Below are 16,321 nucleotides of genomic sequence, written 5' to 3' on the forward strand. Positions count from 1 at the left end.
GGCAGCCAGGGAAAGTCCAGGCTTGAGGAAAACGAGGCATGGGGAGACAAAGGTGTGTGCAATGGTGGGGTCCAGATGTCAAGACCTGTCAGCATTTTCTCTTTACRGAGCGAGGGGATTTTCTGGGCACCATTACCCTAAAGCCTGCTCTCCTGGAGCAAGGGAGCACAGTAGCCCTCCTGCATCAACYTGCAGTTGGTTCAGAGCCCATCTTTACACCCATCTTTCCCCATTCCCCAGGCAACTCCCCATCGGATGAGTCGGAGGAGCGAGAGCGAGACCCCAAGGTGCTCACCTTCCCTGAGTACATTGCCAGCCTCTCTGAGTCGGGCACCAAGCGCATGGCAGCTGGCGTGCGGATGGAGTGCCAGAGCAGAGGGCGCTGCCCCTCATCCTGCCCACTGTGCCACACCACCTCCAGCTCTGACACACCTACTGAGCCCATCCTGCTTGAGGTCACCAAGGCAGCACCCATCTACGAGCTGGTCACTAACAACCAGACCCAGCGGGTAAGGAGCTGGTGGTGGGATGGGACTAGGCTCATGCCCGCCTGGAACTGACCACTTTCTCCTCCCTCCCAGCTCTTGCAGGAGGCCACCATGAGCTCACTGTGGTGCTCAGGGAGTGGGGATGTCATTGAGGACTGGTGCCGATGTGACTCGAGTGCCTTCGGGGCTGATGGTTTGCCCACCTGCGCGCCTCTCCCGCATCCCATGTAGGTCGCCAAGTGCACCCAGCCAGCCCTCCTTGCACAATGTGAGATGCGCTGGGTCTCAGAGGAGGTGGTGATGGCAGTGGCTTCCCCAGCACCCCAGCMATGGGATGGAGTTGTTCCCAGTGGTGTGGTGGCACAGCATAGTGGAAGACAGCAAGGCAGGCGGATGGGGGAGCTGCAGAGGGTGCAGAGACATTGTGTCTTTTCTAGATTAAGCTGTTGACTGGGGACAATTTGTTGGATCCATCCTGGTAGAGCAACCTCAGGAAAGGAGCCCAAGGGGATACTGGGGGACTAGGTATGCCCGCAGCCAGGAGGGGTAGGAGAGAGGGAGTCACTTCCGTCCTTGCTTCCTCTGCTCTCACGGGTTATGGCTTTGATGCCTTTCTGAAAGGAGGCCATAAAGGTGGGTCAGGTGGGTGGTAGGGCGGCTGATAGACCTTCCCCTCTCAAGATGCTGACCAGCTGGCATTGCCTCCCAGCCTGCGGCTGTCCACTGTGCATGAGCCCAGCAGCACCTTAGTGGTGCTGGAGTGGGAGCACTCAGAGCCACCCATCGGGGTACAGATCGTCGACTACCTCCTCCGCCAGGAGAAAGTCACCGACAGGATGGACCACTCCAAGGTAGAGACCGGTGAGTGGGGGCTCCCATGCAACCGGCAGCACCCAATTATCTCTGGGGAGGGTGAAATGGGTACTCACTTCTCCCTCATGGCCTCCTAGTTTGCATGTGTCACAGCCAAAATAGCTCCCTGTCCACACTAGCAGCAGTCAGTGTGTTAGTGGGCACAGCCCTTTCTACCCAGCTCCCAGCCTCAGCGCCTTCCCTTGCAGCTCGTTTTGGCCCCAAGGGCTGGGTTGTCTGGATAGTTACCTGTGGCACGTTCTTCCCTCTCTCCCTAGAGACGGTGCTGAGCTTTGTAGATGACATCATCTCTGGTGCCAAGTCACCCTGCGCAATGCCGGCCCAAGTGCCCGACAGGCTGTCCTCCACCATCTCCCTCATCATTCGCTGCCTGGAGCCTGACACCACTTATATGTGAGTTATCTTCCTCCAMCACCTCTTGCATGCTGCAGTGCCCTCACTTCTGCTCTTAACTGTGAGCACAATGCTGGCGTTTCTGGTTGGCACCTCCTAATATTATTACTCATGTTCATTCATTCTTGATCATGGTGCTGGGTGCCTTTGCATTCCCCCATGCCATGTTTGGGTGAGCTTCACCCAGCTCTGCGTGCAAATGCTCTGCCACACCAGCCTCCCCTCAGCCAGCACTGCAGGGGGAGAAGCTGGGACCGCCGGACTCTGCACCTGCTTAGCGGGGCTGTTTTGTGCTTCCCCAGATGCTCGCAAGGTGGAYGTGAACAGCACACTGCATGCGCCAGTAGAGTCAAAGGCGTCCGTCACAAAGCAGAAATGCAGGAGGAAGGTGGAGGACTCAGAAGCCCTTGCTCTGCCCAGATCTTCATTACTTTCCTTCTCCAACAGGTTCACGCTCTGGGGAGTTGATAACACAGGGAGACGCTCCAGGTCCAGTGATGTGACAGTCAAGACCCCCTGTCCTGTGGTAGATGACGTGAAAGCTCAAGGTGAGSTGGAGGGGCTGGAAGGAGCTGCCTGCTCATTCAGCTGCTCTGATCCAAGGTCTCAAACTTGTGGGCAGAACTGACTGATGCATAGAAAGAGAATGCTGGGAAATAGCTTTGTAGTGCTGGGACTCAGATGTGGTTTGGAAAGGCCCTGCATGGAGTTCAGGACCAGCCCAAATCTGTGTCCTCGCTTTGTTCCAGGACCCTCCCCGGCAAACACCCCCAGCGTGGCTGGTGCTGGGATCTGCAATAAGGAGATACCCCTTCCAGCMCATTTCTGCTCACATCTTGTGGTGCAGTTGCAAGACGTTCTTCCCCTGAGATGGCCCCGGGTGCTGCATGGCTGCTGAGGGCTGAGCTGGAGAAGATATCTATTGATATGATGTAAATTATGTCCTGGGGGAAGAAAGCTTAGCTCTGACAGAARCAACAGAACATTTGTCTCTTGGGTTTAACTAAAGCTGGGCGCTATCCCAGTGGGCTTTATCCATTCCTTTTCCACATACCCCTGTGAATATCTCCTCTGTCCTTCTGTCCAGAAATAGCAGACAAGATCTACAATCTCTTCAATGGCTATACCAGTGGCAAGGAGCAGCAAACGGCCTACAACACCCTGCTGGATCTGGGTTCCCCCAGCCTGCATCGCGTCCTTTACCACTACAACCAGCACTACGAGAGCTTTGGGGAGTTCACCTGGCGCTGTGAAGATGAACTGGGGCCCAGGTATGCTCAGGAACTGAGTTGGCTAGTTAGGTGGACCTGCTAACCCAACACGCTTAAGAGTCTGACGATATTGCTTAGAGTCTCACAGTGTGGTTCCTGTTTTGCTAGATGCTGTGCAGTGCTTGGGATCCAGCCATCTCCTCTTACCCTTGAAGGATTTTAAGTATTAGACAAGGTGGAAGATGGTGGGCTGTTGTCAACCCAACATCTTCTACTATCCCACCATCCCTAAATTGTCTCTGGAGTCTGGCCTGCTCCTTTCATGCCTTGCAGGGAGAGAAGGGGCCAGGGAGGGGATTCTGCTTTTCCCTAAGTAGCTGCTGCCTCAGGCAAAAAGGCAGAAAGTCTTGGAGAAATAAATAGCATACCTATGTATAATGGAGGCTGTTGCAGGTGAGAAGGAAAGAGTATGTGGTTGGAGAGTTTTGCTTGAGAGGGGCCATGGGCATTGAAGGAGATGTGAGGGAACAAGGAGGTGGCTGTGTCTTCAAGCCTGCTGAAGAAGGTGACAAAGAAAAGCTTGGCTGTGGAAGCTGACGCATGAAGTTGTGCATGCAAACAGAAGTACACATGTTGAGACATGCCAAGGTCAAACTTAGCTTTCCTCCTTTTTCCTGGCCTTTGGTTTGACTTGAATTCAGCTCTGAGCATTGAACTTGTGGTCTAGGGCAGGCAGTGAATTGATATTGGCTCTGAATTGCTTGTGTGTTGCTGCTTTATGACCCCTTCCCCTGGTTGTGTAGGACAATCTTGGGGATAGAAGTGTTTTCTGTGCCTGGGCAGTGCTGAGGTGCCATGGCAGGTTTTGGGGGAGGTTGCACTGTGCCCTTCCTGGGTAAGATAGTTCTGGCCTTACTGAGGCCAGATAGTTCTGAACTTACTGAGCATGACGTCCTCTCCATGGGAGCTCCTCCAGGTCATTGTGGGCCTCTGTGGCTGGCTGGGGAGGGGATGCCTCATGCCTTGTGATCACAGCAGCAGCTAACTTGTTTACTTCTTCCCAAGTCCTTCAATATGTGCATTTGTCTGGGTGATTTCCCAGCAACATGGATATTCCCATTCAGATTAGGTAGCTGGTCTGGGAGATTGTGTGGACTGTAGTGGTGATAAATAGCATCTAGCCTCCAAAGAACTAGAGCCCTGAGCCCATCAAGTATTCAAGATTACTTCAAATGCCTGTCAACAACAGCTCTTATCTATGAGATGCATGGTTCTGCCCCTTACCCCACGTGCCACGTTTCCTCTCCCCAGCTTCACTGCTAGCTGTCTTCCAGTCTTGCTTTTCCAGGGCTCTGGTTTATACGCTCTTTTCCACTTTGTAGAGGGAACTAGACGATCACTTGTGGATTTCTAGCAGAAGATCAGAGATCCTCTTTACAGTTTCTATCCTCAAAACCTCTGCTRGGACATCAGAAACACTCAGCAAATAGCTGGTGGCTCTCTAGCAATCTTATATTTAGGTGACACTCCTAGTGCAGCTTGGCGAGGAAACTACAAGTGTTCCTTAGCTTCCAAGAGCTCCTCATAAACCTTGCTTTGAGTCCTGGGCAAAACTGAGATCTCTCCACTTTTCCTTGGTTCCCACTTACATTATAAGAAATCTAAACTCTTTGAGGCAGCGCCTCAAAGCTCAGTAGAGACAACATAGTATATGGAGGTAAGTCCCTGGCGTCCAAGACTTGCCATTGAAGACAGTCTCCTACAGGCTTCTCTGACCAGGATTGCTTCTTTCCCATGACTGCTGAGTGAGACCAGCAAGCTTGGACTTACATCTCACCTTCATCTTGAGCCCAGCTCTGTGATGCAGCTCTGTTTCTGTTTCCACATGTGAAATCCAGCACTGGTTTGCACAGACCATCTGACCTCTGTTGTGATGGTTTGTATGAGGAGAGGATAAGTTTCCTAAGTGACAGATTGGACTCATTACACAGTTGCTGCCACCGCCAAGGCTAAGCATTGCCATTACTACTGATTGCACCAGTGAGGAGACTAAGGACTGAGCAGAATGCCTTCACAAGGTAGAGCTACCTTGGCTTAGAGTGACAAGAAATGCCACCGATCGTCAGCTCTGAATTGCCTAAATGTTACCATTTGCTRCATGGATCTACGAGTCAGAGGGTTAATTCTACCCTCTGGAAATGTTGGAGCATTTAAGACGGGATGACGCAAGTTGCTGATGAAGTGTTTGCAGCTCGCGCTATTTGGAAAGAAACATTTAGGCAGCTGCAGTGGGTTCTGGTGATGACAAATCTTGGAAAGCAGACCTCCTGTTTGATCGTCTGCAAGGGCGAAGCATCCAGACTGGTGGTGACAGGACAAATCACTTGCAGATGACATTATTTAGCCAGCAGACAGAGTGTTTGTTTGACTGTTGCTGATGCTCCTTTCAAGTCCTGGATATGGACCCACGCTATTCTGACTCTACCATGCTACTCCACCTCCATCCTGCTATGCCATGTCYCTGGCTCCACTCACTCGCGGCATGCTCATCTCCTTTCTCAGCAGTACAGACTGTTGGATTGACRGAAGCAAAGGTGCATGCAGATAACTTGTTTGGGGTTATGGAAGCATGTTGCTCCCTTCCAGTCCGGGGAAGGCTGCAAAAAGCCCCATACTTTGGGTGAGGAGAAGGAATGGAGGAAAAGGCAAGTTATTTTCCAGCAAGAAATAAGTGAAATTAGGATTTGATCAGAAGTCTAGGGAAGTCTATTGGTTTCTATGGGCTTTAGGCCAAAATGTGTAGGATCATATTCAACCTTCCTATGACAGTACCTCTRGAGAAAAAGAGGCATCACTACACCTCACTTAGGCATGGAGGTGAACAGCCCAAGATCTACCACCTTCTCATGACTGGAAGACCTGGCCAGCTTGGGTGGCAGATGGTCTGGACAGATTGTCTCTATCTTCAGTGTCAGCACTGCACTGAACTCCTGTGTCTCTGCTGTGCTGTACAGAGGTGCTCTGGATGTGAGCCCGGGTACTGCAGGTGTTACAGGGCCTCAGAGCGACACAATCTCTCGGTGGCTCCAAAATAGCCCCTCTGAGTTATGGCCATCTGAAGCCTGCTAGCGAGGTGTGAGTTGTGCTAGGATCATCCATGCTGTGATGGACCTTGTCCATCAAACTGGGGCTGGCTGTTGCTGGGCTTGAGGTCCTACCTCACACCTTTCCAAGCGTCTCTTCCAGGCTCAGAACGCATACCCTTGAACTGTCAAACCAGCATCAACCCAGCCGTGTGGTCCACACAAAACCCCTGCCTATCTAACAGAGAGTGTGACGAAGAGGGCTTTTTCCCCAGCATTGTGATTTGTGTCTCCACTACCTGCCCCGTGCTGAGTGGATGCTGAGTTATAGCCACTAAAGGGGTGTGTCATCTTTTACCTGACTATGCCAACCCACAAACTGACCTTGAAGCTGACCAGGAAACTTACTCCAGCTCTTGGGACACTTAAATTTTTGTCTGGGTTTCACAGAATCACAGAATGGGTAAGGTTGGAAGGGACCTCTGGAGATCATCTAGTCCAACCTCCCTGCTCAAGCAGGGTCACCTAGAGCATGTTAGACAGGATCACATCCAGGAGGGTTTTGAATATCTCCAGAGAAGGAAACTCCACAACCTCTCTGGGCAACCTGTTCCAGTGCTCTGTCACTCTCACGGTGAAGAAATCCCCCCTCACGTTCAGGCAGAACTTCCTGTGCTTCAATTTCTGCCCATTGCCTCTTGTCCTGTCACATGGGGCAACTGGAAAGGGTTTGTCCCCATCCCCTTGACACCCTCCCTTCAGGTACTTATTGATAAGACGTTGATAAGATCCCCCTCAGTCTTCTCCTCCCCAGGCTGAAGAGGCCCAGCTCTCACAGCCGTTCCTCGTAGGGCAGGTGCTCCAGCCCTCTGATCATCCTCRTAGCCCTACGCTGGACTCTCTCCAGTAGCTCCATATTTCTCTTGTACTGGGGAGCCCAGAACTGTTTCCAGGCATGTCAACAAGATATATTATTTGGATCCATTATCTTCTGATTGCCAGATTCCCTTGTGATCACTTGAAGTGCTAGACAAAGTTAAAATGAGCATAATGTGTTTTATTTGAATAAAGTGTTGTTTTTAGTACCAATATGAGAAGTGCAATTCTCTAAGAGAAAAACATGAAAAAAGAGAGCACAATTTACGCTATMTTTGACCAGGATGATTCAACCTGTTCCAGTATCTCATCTAACATGCGGGGCTGATGACTTAGCACTTCCCCATTACCAGAACAAGCCTGTTCCAAGGCTATGTTGCCTGAGGGGTGCTACATATCTGTCTTCTGCTAAAGGTGGATTACTCCTGGATCTCTTCTCTGTCTACCACTTGACTTTCTTTCCTAGTTCTTCTCAGTTAGTTTATGCAGTTAGGGCGTAGACTGATTTATATGGAGCTCTTTACCAAATGCAGCTGCAAGGACACTGTTTCCCTTGTTTTGTTCTCTGCAGTCGGAAGATGCAAAATCCTGTGCAATAAGTGGGACACTTCACCACATCACCTGCTCTCTCAGAACTTCTTAGGATCAAATTCTTACTGTATGCCTTAATATGTTCCTTCTAGTTTGCATGCAGTTCTGTAAGACCCATTTCCTGAATTTCCTGAAAGTATGTTACCAAGCTTTATAAATCATACATCATGAGTCTTGTGCATTGTACTTGGATCTCATAAGATGCATAATTTTCAGTTCACCTTAAGCCTTCCATACAGACCCCACAAGTCAGATATGTACAGATGACTGGCATGATATTTTGAGTGTTTTTTCTGAATTTCTTTCTCCTTCTCTCCCTTCTTTTGGTCAGTTCTGGGAAGGGATGTACTGCTGTGACATGGGTTTTCTAATGAGTCATTGCCTTGCTAGTCTTGTGTTTATCTCTTTGTCCTACGTGTGTCACTTGTGGAGCACAACCTTAAGCTAGTCTGTACGTAGTCCCATTCAGTGATGTCTTAGCACGCTAATCCTCAGGACCGTGCATTTAGTCTCCATCACGTCCCACCTAAATGACAGGATATTCTACTCTTCAGCAACAGAGCGACATTCCTGGCCTGTTGGCCTTCTCCCTGCCCTTCCTGCTGTGTTCTTTGGGATGTCCTGCATGAAGCCGTGATTGACTAGCACCATTCCTAGACACACTRTACATGTCCTTTCTGGAAAGGACACGGGCTACATGCCTGTCACCACCACCCAGGCTGGCCTACCACATCATGCCTGATGATTTCTATTTTTTTTCTTTTTTTTAATTCATTCAAYTGTAAGAATTTCTTGTAATAGTGTTTGCTCCCACATTTCTGTCCTGTTATTTGGAGCCTGATAGCTTCAGTAGTGACAGATGATGCCATTTGAGTCTGTTATGATAATGATCCCTATACAACACTCATGCTGCTATTYCCCCAAGGGGTGTAAGGGGTTTCACAGCTGCAGCTGTGAAAACTCTCTCTCCCTTCACTGTATCCTTAGCAAACCTGGTCTTGTTGCAGGGACAATACAGATTTCCAAGGTGGAAGGAGAAGGGGGGACAGAGCAGGGAAGCATAAAATGAGTCCCAAGACGAGTACAGCAGGAACTGTAATGCCGTGGTGGTGTTGGTACCTCTGATGTTGGTATGGTTAGCTCTTGTGTGCACTTAGACTTGTAATGCTGCCACGGGGTCAGCATTTCCTCATCCCAGCTCTGCTGTCCCTCCTCATCCCTGGTGGATCCCCGTCTGTCAGGCACTGGTGCCTGTCCATGGTGTGGTTTGTGTCAGCTCCACAGCTCTCCTTGCTGCCTGACTCTTACTCTCTCTTTTTTTCCCTCCAGGAGCTGTCATGGTTTCCTTAACCTTCTTTGCTTTTCTCTCCTCATACACTCTTTCTGTCCTTCCTGCCATCTCCCCATCATTTCTCCATCGCCGCTCCCTTGCTGTCCCCTGGCCTCTCTCCTCGTCCACCCTTGCTGCAGGAAAGCTGGCCTCATTCTCTCGCAGCTTGGGGACCTCAGCAGCTGGTGCAACAGCCTCCTGCAGGAGCCCAAGATCAGCCTCCAGCGCACGTCTCTCAAGTACCTCGCCTGCCGCTACAGTGAAATCAAGCCCTACGGGCTCAACTGGGCAGAGCTCAGCCGGGACCTCAAGAAGACATGTGAAGAGCAAACACTAAGCGTCCTTTACAATGACTATGGTGACAAAGACTACTGAGGGTTGCAGACACCCACTCTCATGTTGGCCTTCTCAAGGGCGTTTGTGAGGGTTTTATATATATGGACCTTCAGTGGTGGAGGGAGGGTGTCACTGGCCTTTCTGGAGACGAAAACTTGGACCAGGGAGAGAAATGATTGCTCTGTGCAGGACTCAGTATTAGAATCTTCTTCAACTTGGCCAAAAGCCTTTCTAGTTAGAAGTCTTGTGGGACCCAGTTTTCTTGGTTTATTTTATTCATTTTACCGAGAGGTTCCTCAAATTGCAGAGGTGGATGCAAAGTGTGGAGAGAGCAGCCTGGGAGGGCACAGCCCTTTCTCCATGCTCGGTTCCCCTTCCTCTTCTGCTGGCTGCGGCAGCCAATGCTGATGACGGTGGATCACCAGTTACTGAAGAAACACGGTGGCAGAGCCAGGAAGGGAGAGCAGGTCCCAGTCGGTAGTGATAAATGCAGCAACTCAATTAATTCAGGTTTGGAACAATGGAGGCCAGGCAYACAGGTCAGATGGAAATGCTTTCCYTGAATGGTTATTGCTGAACAAAACAGCCATCATACAGCCAAAGGGGATTTTTTTTTTCAATTATAAAGCATGTGGTCTGGATGACGACCTAAGCAGCTGTGGCACCTTTGCAGAGCAGGGCTGGCTTGAGTCAGACAGAGGAGAGTCAGGGAGAGGGACATTAGTGAGCACATCTGCTTCGGTTTGGTCTTGTGCCATCAAATCCTGTATCTGCTCAGACGTGCAGAGTCTTCCAGGTCAAATGCAGCTTGACCTCCGAGAGGCTATGGTCAGCTGGACATCCCTGTTGACCTTCCAGAATGTTTTTCTTGTGGGACCAAACTCCTAGGAAGTTAACTTATATATTCCTTCATTTTTTTTTCATACAGCATAATAAAGATTTCTAAGCAGTGTCTACTGCTCAAGAGAGCTCTGACAAAGACAAAAGTACCCAGACAGCATGAGCAAGGATGTCTTCTGTATTRGCTACTCCTTAACTATGGCATAGCCCCAGCTCTGCATAGCAAGAGGAGCCTGGCATAGCATAGCCCCAATGAGTTTGTGCCAAATCTATATTCCCATGCTGTACCAGGAACTATCTGTTGAGTGCCCCTATCCCTCCTGCTCGCTTTGCACTTGACAGAAAGCGCAGCCGCACTTGCGAGCATGCAGAGTTGCTACCTGTTGAACTTCTGCATGGCACATGTGAAAAGTGATTTCAGGACASTTGCATCAGGGGCAGAACAGGCCCATTTGAAGAGAGACTCCTGCTCTGCAGGTCCAGGTGGTCTTAGGGACCTCAGGACTGCYAGCTTTCCCTTCAGGCATGTTGCATGGATGTTCCTGGTCCTGGTACCTGGAAGGGGTTGATGTAATGGGTGATGGTGGGCAGGCTTGTGGAGTTGGTACTTTGCCATATTTAGACTCAAGTTTGTAGCTATCRCCAATTCCTTTTTTTAAACTGGAGAACTGAGGTGGTCCTGCRACCCTGAACTCAGTTTAGGACAAACTGTTCTCCAAAACCCTGTTACCACAAGCAGTGTTGGAGGCAGCAAATGGCTTCACTTTAGCTTCAGCATCCTGCTTTTACTTGCAGAAATCTGTTTTGAAGAGGAGGCATCTTTTAACTTGTCAGCTGTGCATCTTYGATCTGGACAAACCAGAAGCCCTATAGTGGGATTTTTAATGATGCTCCTTCAGAGCAAAATTTCCTTTTCATTTTTCAGTTTTGGYAGGAGCAATCTTCAGCCTGTCTCTTACGATTTTTTGCCTCATTCTTCTTGCTACCTGCCAAGGCTACRGCTCGAATATTTGTTTTGTTTTGGGAGTGAAGTTGTTGTGGTCCATGGCCGGTCACAGCTAGCAGTGCTGCGTCACGGTGTTTGCACAACAGCAATTCAGTATGCGTGGAGAGTATCTTTCTGCTCATTGCATGATAAAACAGTGCTTTGCTCTTCTTTTCTTGTGGATAAACCTCTCATTTAAATGCACTGGCCGGGGAGCCAATGGGAACAGCCATTAGTGGTCAGTATTACCTGGAAATCTGAGTGGCATTTGTGTAATGAATGTGGCTGGCCAGGGTCACCAGGCAAAGGCCTGCCTGTTGCAGGAAAGGAGTTGAATYCTACTGGATCCTTTTGGCTTCCTGTCACAAGTGTCTCCTTAAATCCCAGATGACCTGCCCCGCTACTGCCAGACGCTGCCTCAGTGCGAGGCTCAGARCAGGACCAGCGCTGTCTCCGTGTGCATTTGCCCACCAGTGCTGATATGGAGAAGGAAACACCACTCCCGACGGCGAGTATCCTGGACGCCCCTCTGTTCACCTGCCCAGCTGACATCCCAGCTGAGCAACGCATGGGCCCGGCTCTCAGGGCCAGCAGTTCCCACTCAGAAGGTCTCAAGACACATCAGACAGCAGGGCTCAAACCCGCTCCTGGGTGTGTTGCAAGTATGAGTGGGCAGGTGCTCTGTATTCAGCTGTTGCTCCTTCTCCTTTCAGCCCCAGGAAGTATTGGCCAAGATACTTTGGTTTATCCTCTTGCTTCTTCCAGCAGATGCCGAGACAACTTTAACTTTCAACTGGGCAGGCATCCAGGGATGGGCAAAGGGCACCTCTGCTCAAAATCTTGGAAGGATACTTGAATGAAGGCTCCTCTGGCTCTGAAGCAAGTTGGTTGCTTACCAAGTAATACCGCTTACGTGGCCTTTATATGAAATGCAGACTGTTTTCCTTTTGGTAGCAGACTCCTCTCGTTTATGACTTACTAGGTGCAGCAGCAGAGATGGGAATGGTACAGTCTGCCAGCCACTCCCTGTGAAAGCTGCCAAGAAAACCGTGCACACTCCAGACACTCCACACATTCACACCTGTCTAGGTTACTTTTTAGTCCAGTCTGAGATTTACGATGGGGCTTTGCAGATATTTCCATTCTGCTTCCGTTCTTCCGTTTGAAAGCACTTGCGTGGTCATTCAAAAGAGATGGTCAGCTGCTGAGCCTGACTCTTCCCCAGATACCAGCTCTCCCAGCTTGCCTTCTCCAGCTCCCAGCTGGAACGACTTTCTCTTGCTGTTCTCCAATGCTCTGTTCAGGTCACTGTTGAAAGGCCTGGGTTTCTCCTAGGAACCCAGATCCAATCTCAGAGCTGTAATTTGCTCAAGAGACTCAAAACCTCCTTGGCTACAGAGATTGCCAGAAGCAGCAGTAGTCTGTAAGTCATACAGCCCAGTGGTTGTTTACGTATTTTCCCATAGAAGATCCTCGTTTGCCACTCAGAGCAGTTAGTTATTTGTGTCATGCTGTTTACAGGGAGGATCCGTTGTCCTTGCCTTTCGTGGGGCTGGGAGATGAACCACCCTAACAGGTGTGGTAACGTAACAGGTTGGCTAGATGCTTGTGCACTAAGGGTGAGGGAAAACGATTCATCCAAGGTTGTCTGGCAAAAGCGTTGCCCAAACGGGTCTCAACGTCCACCAAACCATGACACGCCACTCTACCAGCCAGATTGCACTGTCCTCGAGTGATGCTGTGCAGGAGTGAGCGCTTGGCTGGGGTGAGCACGCTCTGTGTGCCAGAGAGCCACAGCTGGATCTTGCACCATATTTTCTCTCCTAGTTTCTTGGCATTTTGGAGGCTGCCAACCACATGAAAGCTGTAGAAGATATAATTTGCTGTCTGTTTCCACAATCTCCCTCGTTCCCCTGCCCTCTCTCCTTGTTTCATTTCTGAATTAATGAGTGATTATTCACTTGAGATGAACCTCTAGGTTATTCTATTTTCTTTGCTGCACCCGTATCCCTGTAATAGCATTACTACCTTTTACTTGTCGTGCAGTTATTTAACATAAAAAGATGGTTTTGTCCTTTTCTTTAAAAAGATGGGTACAATTCATGTTCCTTGATGTTCTATTAAAACTCTAATGTGACGTTTTGCTACTGTAGATTGAAAGTAGGGTGCTTTAGGGTGGGATAGCCACGTGGCAAGAAACACAAAACCCTTCAGGATTACTTTAAAAAAATGGTTTTAAACAAAACAAAAGCATTGTATCACTATGTAAAACTCCAGATGACAATTTAACTGACTATTAAACAGAGCTGTTAGTAATCCGTGGGTTTGGCAAGCTGGAATGTTTGTTTATAGTTTTGGTCCAGTTGATGTCATCTTTGGTAGCGGATGAAAAGTGGAGGCTACGAGTCCCATGCCTTTGAACTTCAGGCACTCCAGTCTTCACACAAGTTTAGCATTAGCCTGTCTGCCCACTGGTTCAGCCAAGTCCTGACCCACTGGATACACAGAGCCTGGCCAGAGGCCCTCACTGTGGCTTGTCTACCTGCTCCATGAAGCAAGATGTCAAGCCTTGGGGAGCTGAGTGCCTGTGGCATGTCAGGTTTTGGAGGAAGCCTTCCCACCAGCATCTCTCCCAGGTGAGCTGTGCCTGCTGTGGACTGCTGTCCTGGTGGCAGCTTTAGGTTGCTCTCAGCTGTATTAACATACTCTCTGGAAGGTGTTTCCAGTCTTTGCTTTGCAGAGCTTTGCACAAGTCCATGGCCACCAGACATCCACCTTTGAGCTCTTGCTGGCTTCTGCTCCCTGGCAGTGCATGTTCATGGCTCACACTGAGCTCATTTTTGGCCAGAGGATCAGACCTCAGTTTCTCAAAGACTGCAAAGCTCTATCCAGCCTGGCAGTCTACTGGTGCTCCCATGGGCCAGACTGGTAACAGTCATTGAGCTTCTTTGTGATAATGGAAAGGCCTCAGTGGACTTCAGGAACTGGAGAGCAGATTCCAAATGGAGAGCAGATTCCAAAGGAAGAGACCTTCCTCCTCCTCTTCTTTTAGCCTTTTTTTTTTTTTTTTTTTTTTTATAACATGGACACGATTATGTTGGCTGGTGATCCATCATCTACAAAGACCTTTCTGGTCAATTTGGCAGACTTTTGATACAGGAGTAACTGTGTCAACAGTATTGACTTCCAACAAGTTGTGCAAAAATCAGTGCCTGAGCAGAGGTGAGAGACGCAAAGGTGTGCCTCYGTCAGTTATAATGTAGTTTCTTGTCTAGCGCTTTGGCCAGGAGGCCAATCAGCACATGTATAACAGCTAGCTCGTTAACCAACCTTAGCATGTGCTCCAGCTGACCCAGCCAAGTGGGTGGGAGACGCAGGAGAGAGCTGGAGATAACTGTGTGGGGGGGGGACAGGACATGGGATGGGGGGATTTCGGGAATATAGAACATGAATCCATAGGAAACCAGACTTCATTAAGTCTCATGGAACAAGTTGATCTTTTTTCTTCCCACTGCTAAATTGCAGGAAAATAAGCTAAAAATACACCCAATACTTTCCTTCTGCTATTTTCCATGCAGTTAAGTGCTGTGGCTGCCACCGGATCATTGCACAATAACCAGTGGCTGTAGAACAAGACACAGGGAGGAGGAGGAGGAGACAGTCCGCATGTCAGCATGGAGACAGCAAGGTGTGTGGTTGCAAATGCAGTCTACAGCGAAAGGACATTTCTGTGCGGCTTGGTTCATCGCCTTGTTCCAGACACCTTCACTAGAGTAAAATCTTGGAGTTCAGCTGGTCTGAGAATAATAGAGTAATAGAGCTTTGGAGAAAGTCACCCCAGCAGCAAAGTAGACTGTAAAGGATGCATCACTGACAGATTGAAGGAAAATGGCAGTTTTTCAGGAATGGTCTGTGTTTTCCCCCAAATGAGAGTTTCCCCAGGTGCCCCTTCTTCTCACSTTGAGTTTCCCCTCCCTACAGCTTGGCAAGTGCCCACAGTTCATCTCCAAACTTGCTTCTCGTGTCTTCTTTGCATCTATTCAAGCCTCCAGTTGCTAATTGCAAGTCTTTCTTCTGCTAATTAACAAGATRGGGACTACTCATGTGGGATCCTCCCTGAATCAAAAGGCAGAGAGTAGCACAGGTAGGTTCCTTATTTGCTAGGAAGAAGGAGATGATGGATTTTTTTTTCTTTCCCTACAAAGGAGAAGGGCTTTCTGCAGTGTTTGCCTGAATTGCTTAACCAGCGGACAAAGAGCGGAAGGAGCCTGGAAGAGCCCTTCAGTGTGATTTACATGAGGAGAAACACCTCTGTGTCCAAAYCTGCCTGTCTTCTCATTTTGCTTGGCATGTCTGTTGGCCATGATACTGCCTCTGCCAAACAAACTAGCCCTTCTCTCGGACCCAGATCTCCAAAGGGAAGAGCTAGTTCCCATAGCCACCTTGAGGGCCATGGAGAAGATGTAGAGACACAGCCCAGGGCTCTGATTCAGCACATACCGTGCTTCCACTGATGTCCCCATGGTTGAAAGTGCTGCTCTAAGGTGCATGTGAATGTGTGTTTGAAAAGGTTACCATTAGCAAGCAACCCTTATTCATCCTTTGTCTAAAAGGGGGTACTAGTAGGGATTTCTCTAATTCAGACAGTGCATAAATGACATGTCATGGCTTAGGCCTTCACACAAGACACCTGTGTCTCCACAGTCCCAGCAGCTGCCCCATTTTTTTAATGCCTGGCTGTGCAGACAAGCATYGTAATTGCTGACAGAACTTTTCAATCCAGTTATTTGATTTTGTTCAGTAAAAGAGTCACCATCCTACTCAACTGCATGTGCCCTTTGTCTTGGAGAYGGAGCAATCTGCCTCTGTTGAGGCTGATTGTTTGGCAGAAAGGAGGACGAGGGCTGAGAAGGGGTCCCATGGAAAACAGCTTCTCACTTGGCTGTTGCCATAGCCAGCTGCCCTGTTCATTTTAAATGCAAAACGTATGGTTTGGGTCTTGGTTGCTTGGCAGTCTCTCTCTCTCCCACTCTTGAGGCTACAGAGCCTCATCATGTGCTGTCCTCAATGGGAGCAAATCTGGCCCTGGAAGAAAAGCATTATTTTGGGAGCTGTGCCCCAGAGAGGATGGACATCAGGTGTCATCAGGACCTGCTGTTGCTTCTCAGGGGAGCATCCATGCAAAGAGAAGTGGAGGAGGGAACCGTGCGGACTGAAGAGAGGAACGTCAAAGAAAGACATGCCCAGAAGAAGCGAGGTTTAAAGACAGAATGGGAAGTGCAGGGAAATCAAAGATGAAAAGGAGGGAAACTCAG

The 16,321-nt window shown here is 49.3% G+C and overlaps 1 protein-coding gene across 1 annotated transcript in view; it reads left to right on the plus strand.

Moving 5' to 3' along the window:
* Positions 1-10,129, plus strand: part of ASTN1 (astrotactin 1) — a 62,062-nt gene extending 51,933 nt beyond the window's left edge. The window contains exons 17-23 of the mRNA XM_085299633.1: positions 241-509; positions 582-715; positions 1,198-1,349; positions 1,619-1,754; positions 2,202-2,302; positions 2,842-3,025; positions 8,986-10,129. Of these exons, the coding sequence (XP_085155759.1) occupies positions 241-509; positions 582-715; positions 1,198-1,349; positions 1,619-1,754; positions 2,202-2,302; positions 2,842-3,025; positions 8,986-9,220 (1,211 nt within the window). The 3' untranslated portion in view covers positions 9,221-10,129. The remainder of the gene's footprint in view (positions 1-240; positions 510-581; positions 716-1,197; positions 1,350-1,618; positions 1,755-2,201; positions 2,303-2,841; positions 3,026-8,985) is intronic.
* Positions 10,130-16,321: the final 6,192 nt, after the last annotated feature.

Source organism: Rhea americana, unplaced genomic scaffold (assembly GCF_003343005.1).
Source record: "Rhea americana isolate MKP2758 unplaced genomic scaffold, rheAme1 scaffold_151, whole genome shotgun sequence".
In the NCBI taxonomy this organism is placed as follows: domain Eukaryota; kingdom Metazoa; phylum Chordata; class Aves; order Rheiformes; family Rheidae; genus Rhea; species Rhea americana.